This window comes from Piliocolobus tephrosceles, unplaced genomic scaffold, assembly GCF_002776525.5.
Source record: "Piliocolobus tephrosceles isolate RC106 unplaced genomic scaffold, ASM277652v3 unscaffolded_29289, whole genome shotgun sequence".
NCBI classification, from domain to species: domain Eukaryota; kingdom Metazoa; phylum Chordata; class Mammalia; order Primates; family Cercopithecidae; genus Piliocolobus; species Piliocolobus tephrosceles.
Genome location: NW_022312408.1, coordinates 3,692 through 9,800, shown reverse-complemented (window position 1 = coordinate 9,800; position 6,109 = coordinate 3,692). Strand labels below are relative to the sequence as shown.

The following is a 6,109-nucleotide window of genomic DNA, read 5'->3' as shown; positions in this document are numbered from 1 at the left end:
GCCACAGTATGTGTTGTTCCCCTCCCGATGTCCATGTGTTCTCATTGTTCAGCTCCCACTTACAAGGGAGAACGTACGGTATTTAGTTTTGTTCCTGCATTACTTTGCTGAGGATAATGGCTTCCCGCTTCATCCATGTCCCTGCAAAGGATGTGATCTCACTTCTTTTTATGGCTGCATAGTATTCCATGGTATATATGTACCACATTTTCTTTAGGCAGCTTATTGGTTGGACATTTGGGTTGATTCCATGTTTTCGCTATTATAAATACTGCTGCAGTGAACAAACTCATGCATGTATCTTTATAAAAGAATGATTTATATTCCTTTGAATGTATACCCAGTAATGGGATTGCTGGGTCAAATGGTATTTCTGGTTCTAGATCTTTCAGGAATTGGCACACTGGGAGCCGCCTATCAAGGCCCCCTTCCCCCAGGGTAGGTACCAGGTAGTCCCACTGATGGCCTCAGGGATCTGGTGTTCCTGACGGGGGAGTCTGGCTGGCTTGTTTCCAGGACTGTCTCTTGGAGTGCTGGGCCACACCAGGGCAGGCAAAGTGCAGAGATAGGAGCTGCTGAGCAGCAGTTCTTAGTTTTGGTGCCATCAAACAGGCTAGTACTTCCTAAAATGGGACTCTCAGAACTTCTGCCAATCCTGGTACCATTCATCCTGTTGGGGGATATCCAGGAACCTGGGCACGCTGAAGGGATCTTTGGCAGTAAGTATTGGGGACTCAGTCCTTGCAATGGAGGAAGGAAATTCGGTGGGGAAGAAGGAACAAACAACAATTTTGCAGTTCAGCAATTATTTTCTCCACCTGTGCCTGGAATTCCGGGTGAGAAAGACGGGAGCTATTTGGAGTCTCTTGGTAAGAGACTCCCTTGGTGAATATAGGCATCCGAATCTGTGGCAACTGACTCCTTGTTGCCATTCCAAAGAGTTCTTCCTGGAGGTGCCTGGACCTAGAGCTCATGACATGAACTGAGAAAGAGTAGTAAGCCCAAGGAAGTCTCCCATAAGAAAAACAGGCTGCTCCACACAACACTACCTGTGTTAGCTTCCAAATGTTCTCATTGCCGCCCCCACACCCACACCTACAGAGGATCCTAGCCCTTGGGGTAAAGAATGGACTCCAGAAGTCCCTTGGAATGCTGAAATGTGAAGACTCACAATTAGCAGCTAACTGTACTGAGCACTGAAAATTAGTGGTTGAAAGTGAGCACTCAGGAGCCACACATTGTAGGTTCAAATCCTGGCTCCATCCCTGAGTAGCTGTGTGACCCTGGGCAAATTCACATAACCTCCTTATGCTTCCAATTCTTCTGTTTATAAAATGTGAATATTAAGAGTACTTATCTATAGATTTGTTTAAAAAAAAAAGAAAAGAAGAAAATACAAGAAAAAAGGAAAGGAAAGGGAAAGAAAAGAAAAGAAAGAAAAGAAAAGAAAAAGACAAAAAAAAAGAGAAGAGAAAAGCAAAGAAAAATTCAATTCAGTAGTCTCTTTAGGTGAGATTGTCAAGTTGGTGGCATGGGATTCTTATGGGGGCTCTGCCTCTGATACTAAATTTTGTGATCTTACAGTCACTCTCTGATGATAAGGTTGTCTTTCTCTGGCCTCTGTCTGTCATGTAGGAATATTTGGAGAACAAACTTGGCCCAAAAGGGTAACACCTAGTTAGAGAAGAAAATGGGAGCCCTAGGGATAACATTTACTCTGTAAAGAGTGTCTCTCTCCTTCCCAGGACTGGCTGAGTGGCCAGTGTAGATTCCTTGGCTGTAGGAATGGAAAGCTGTCCAAGTTCCCCAGCACCTCTTTCCCACAGCTCCTCTGCTCGCCCAGTTAGAATCCCCAAAGTCTGCTGTGATACTGAACTTTATTCCACTGTAGTCTCTCAGGCAAGTCCCTTCATGACATAGTTCCTCAGCTATCAAGGAGCTTGCATTGATGATAAAGGCTCCCTCTAAGCTCTGATATCCTCTCTTGCTCTTAGAGCAACAAAGCTTTGAAGACCCAGCTATCAACCTGATTCCTCCCCTACACCCTGCTCTGTGGCAAATCTTAAATCTTTGGCTTTAGTCAAAGAATATGAGTGAACCAAAGATAAAATAAAAGACAGAAGGATGGGAAGAAGCTGTGGGAGAGGGAGAAAGGAACACAGAGACCATGGGGAAAGAGAAACAGACTTAGGCACAGAGAGGCACAGATAAACAATGAGATACCAAGAGACCGACAGGGACACATTGTCAGAGACAAGCAGAAGGAGTGCGCCCGTAAGTGCGCACGTACGATGGAAAATGAATGAAGAATGAGGACACTCCACCGCTCTCCAAGTTATCAAGATGAAGACCCAAGATGATAGCATTCCCCTGAAGGCAGCCTGGAAAGTGGGAGACAAGCTTTGCCCACTCCCTGGGGTTGACTAGAGCCCCAGCCCAGTGCAGCCTAGGGGTGTAAGGATCAAGATCCATTCAGTGAGAGACCCTTCCTCCCAAGCTATGAGCTGTGGGTGTCAGTTAGTCCCATTTGTGACCTTGGGAACTTAGTGTTCCCAGAAGAAAGGGGGTGGCCGGTTTGTGTCCAGTTCTTATATCCAAGGTGCAGCAGCTGAGCATTCCAAATTCTGGAACCACCAGAAAGCCTGGCCTCTCTTCAGCATGGGATCTTCTGGACTTTTGAGCCTCCTGGTGCTATTCGTCCTCTTAGCGAATGTCCAGGGACCTGGTCTGACTGACTGGTTATTTCCCAGTAAGTACTGGCCTCAGCCCTTACCCTAGAGAGAGGGGAGTCTGCTGGGAGGAAGGAACAGGGAACAACTCTTCAGATCTGGGTTGCTTTCCACCATCTTAGCCCAGGTCCCGGGTTGGGAGAGGAGAGAGATCGTTGTAAGATCCCTCCTGTGGAAGATCTCTTCTGGGAATGCAGTAACCCTGACTTAGGCAATCCCCACTTTCACCCCCTTTGAAGTGGAGGGCCTTTATCAAGGAGGTGGAGGAGAGTCACGGGATCTAGCATTCAGGGGAGTCGCTACAGGAATCCGGGAAACCAAGGGACCTTCTCCTTATCTCGCGAGCAAAACAGGCCCCTTCCTTGAGGTATTATTTGTATCCACTCCTGGTTCTTTCAAATGTAGTCCCATGAAGTGTCACTGTATCCCTAGGGGCTCCCTACTTTGAGATAAAGGACAGCATCCAGAAGTTCCTTTAAACTTCAGACACTAATATTCCATGACTATAATGTAACAATGATCATTGTTATCATTTACTGAACACTCAGGAAGTAAGGATTTCTGAAAAGGGATTTTAAAACTACAGAGGGATCTGGAATCAGACTTAGTGGGTTCAAATCTTGGTAGCCCTGTAATCTTGGGCAAGCTACTTAAATTTCATGGGCCTCAGTTTCCACATCTGTAACATGGGGATATTAATAGAACCTCCTTCATAGAGCGATTATAAAGATTAAATGAGATCATACACTTAAAATGCTTAGAAGAGTGCTCGGCTTATGGTAAATACTTAGCAAATGTTAGATAATATGACTGCGCATCTGTTACTCTGATGAGGGCTTTATATACTTTGTCTCATTTTTTTCTCACAACTCCGTAAGGTCAAAATGATTTTACAGATGATGAAACCAAGGTTCAGAGAGGGTCAGAATTCAGACCAAGAGTCAGAATTCAAAATCTTAACTGGCTCAGGGGTAAGTGATACTAATTGCTGTTTAATACCACCACCTAGAGGAACTTCCAAACACCGATTCCTCAACAAAGCCAAAAAGACCACATCAGCTTTATTCAGTGGCCCCCAATTGGGAGATTTTTGCCTTCCAGGGGACCTTGCAGTGCCTGGAGCCATTTTCCATTGTTACAATCAGGGGGTGCTACTGGTGTCTGATGGGAAGAGGCCTGGGATGCGGCTGAACATCCTACAATCCCCAGTTCAGCCTCCCAAACAAAGAATTATCCAGCCCAAATATTACCGGTGGTTGAGAAATTCTGCCTTAGATGGGCTGGAGCTTGGAGGGTGGGAAGAGAGGGAGGAGTGGTCAGGGGGAAGGGAGGGTGTATGCAGTAGGGAAGTGAGTGAGGCCACCCTGAGGAAAAGAACTCCTGGGGGCAAGCAAAGTCGAAGCAAACTTCCCTGACTCTCTAGAATTGCCTTGTGTCTGGCAAAGCGGGCAGACACTATGCTCTCTAAAGCACACGGGTGTGAAACTGCTCCTTCCCTAGGGAGATGTCCCACCATCAGAGAAGAATGTGAATTCAGAGAAAGGGATGTGTGTACAAGGCACAGACAATGCCCGGACAACAAGAAGTGCTGTGTCTTCAGCTGCGGAAAAAAATGTTTAGATCTCAAACAAGGTAATATTCAGAGCCGCAGAATAACCAACCCCTCCTCCCCCTGTACTTACCTTCTGCCTTCCTGGACTGGCTTTGTGCCCTGATCGCTGAGGGCTGGTCTCTGGCAAAACTGCTGGACTTGGGAGACCTGCAATTTAGATTCATTACTGTTCCAGATATGGTGTGTGCCATTAGTAATGACCTTTTCCTATCAGGTAATGCCCGAGACTCAGTTTCCCAAAACAAATGACTGGTGAAGGAGTGGCATTGAATCAGATTCTTTTGGCTATTTAGATACCTGTCACGCTTACAATTTTTTGAGCCCCAGGTGGCCATTGTTGCCCTAACATATACAACATTGTTGCTGCGAGTGATAAATGAAGCAATTTATATTTTCTAACTTTTTTGCTATGGAGTGACCACCTCTCTGCCTACACAAATCCAACTTTGCACCAAAACACCTCTCCTGACTGCTGCACAACAGAGGGCTTTTCCTTTCTGCTGCATCTTAATTTCATGCCCATCTCCCTGGGATGCAAAAAGACTATCGAAGATTTTTTTTTATTCATTCAACAAATGTGTATTGAGTGCCTCTGAGACCCACAATAGGATTTGATCTGCTCAGTGTGGTCAGGGAGGTTGGGATTGCCTTCTCTGAGAAAGCCAGTCTGGAGTTGAGTTGAGAAAGATGGGTAATGTTTTAGGCAAAAAGTGGGTGGAAGGGTTTTCCAGGAACAGGGAGTAGCATGCACAAAGGCTCAATGGTGGGGCCTGGGGAGGACAGAAGGCAGAGTGAACATGAGCATGGGACAAGGAAAACAGATTCTGGGTGGGCAGAGATCAAACGATTCAGGTATGGTGGGCCAGGTTAAAGAGTCTTGCCTGGATCGAAGGGCCATGGCAATCCACCGAGGCAGGGCATCACATGACCAGGTTCATACTACATCTATAGAGTTTAAAATAGGAGGAACAGAGTATCTTAAAGGACTTCAAGGTGATAGAAATGGTGACTGGAACTAGGGGTAGCTGAGGGGATGAAGAAGAGTAGGACGTGCTCGAAAGGTATGTAGGAGGTAAAGTAAACAGGACTTGACAGACAAGTAGAGTGGGCAGGGTAGGGGGCTAAGTCACTCATATGCCGGCAGGTAAGGATTCTGAATTCAGACATAGTGAGTTCAACTCTTACCTCCAGTTTTTAGCAGCCTTTTTGTCTAGGATAAATTAAAAACATTCCTTCACTGTGCCTCAGTTTCCTCAGATAATAAAAGGATCAGTGTAGAAGGTTATTTTGAGGATCCAATTGATCTGCATGATGTGCTTAGAGCAATGCCTGGCACATAGTAGCCACCTGATACCTATTTGCTTATTTGTAATTCTTGGCTAAGGGCTCCTAAATAGCAGAGGTCATGCCTTTTCTCTGTTCCTTGAAGCATTAGGCACATAATAGGTGCTCAATGAATAATTTATTCAGTTCAGATCGGGATACAATTTCTTTTACCCTCAACATTCTATAAGGTTCTGTACTGTGCCAAACTACCTGTTAGGAATTGGGATGCCAAGATGGAAGCAGACACACTAGAAACTCACTCCTTGCTCGCCAGAAACTCACAGCCTCAGGGATGACACTGAGGATGTAAATGAAAAATGAGTGCACAGATTCTGAAGCAAGGTGTGGCAGTGAGGAATGTAGAGTGGAGTCAAGGGAGACATCACAACAGCTGATGTGTGAGAAAGGTTTTGAAGGAAGAAGAGGAGTGTCACTGTGAGCA

General features: G+C 45.6%; 1 protein-coding gene across 1 annotated transcript; it reads left to right on the top strand.

Annotated features, from left to right (window-relative positions):
• The first annotated feature begins 2,620 nt into the window (after positions 1-2,620).
• Positions 2,621-4,650, top strand: LOC111529426 (eppin-like). Its single transcript, XM_023196321.2, has 2 exons — positions 2,621-2,749; positions 4,230-4,650. The coding sequence occupies exons 1-2, from the start codon at positions 2,659-2,661 to the stop codon at positions 4,442-4,444; spliced, it is 306 nt and encodes a 101-aa protein (XP_023052089.2). The 5' UTR covers positions 2,621-2,658; the 3' UTR covers positions 4,445-4,650.
• The last annotated feature ends 1,459 nt before the right edge of the window (positions 4,651-6,109 follow it).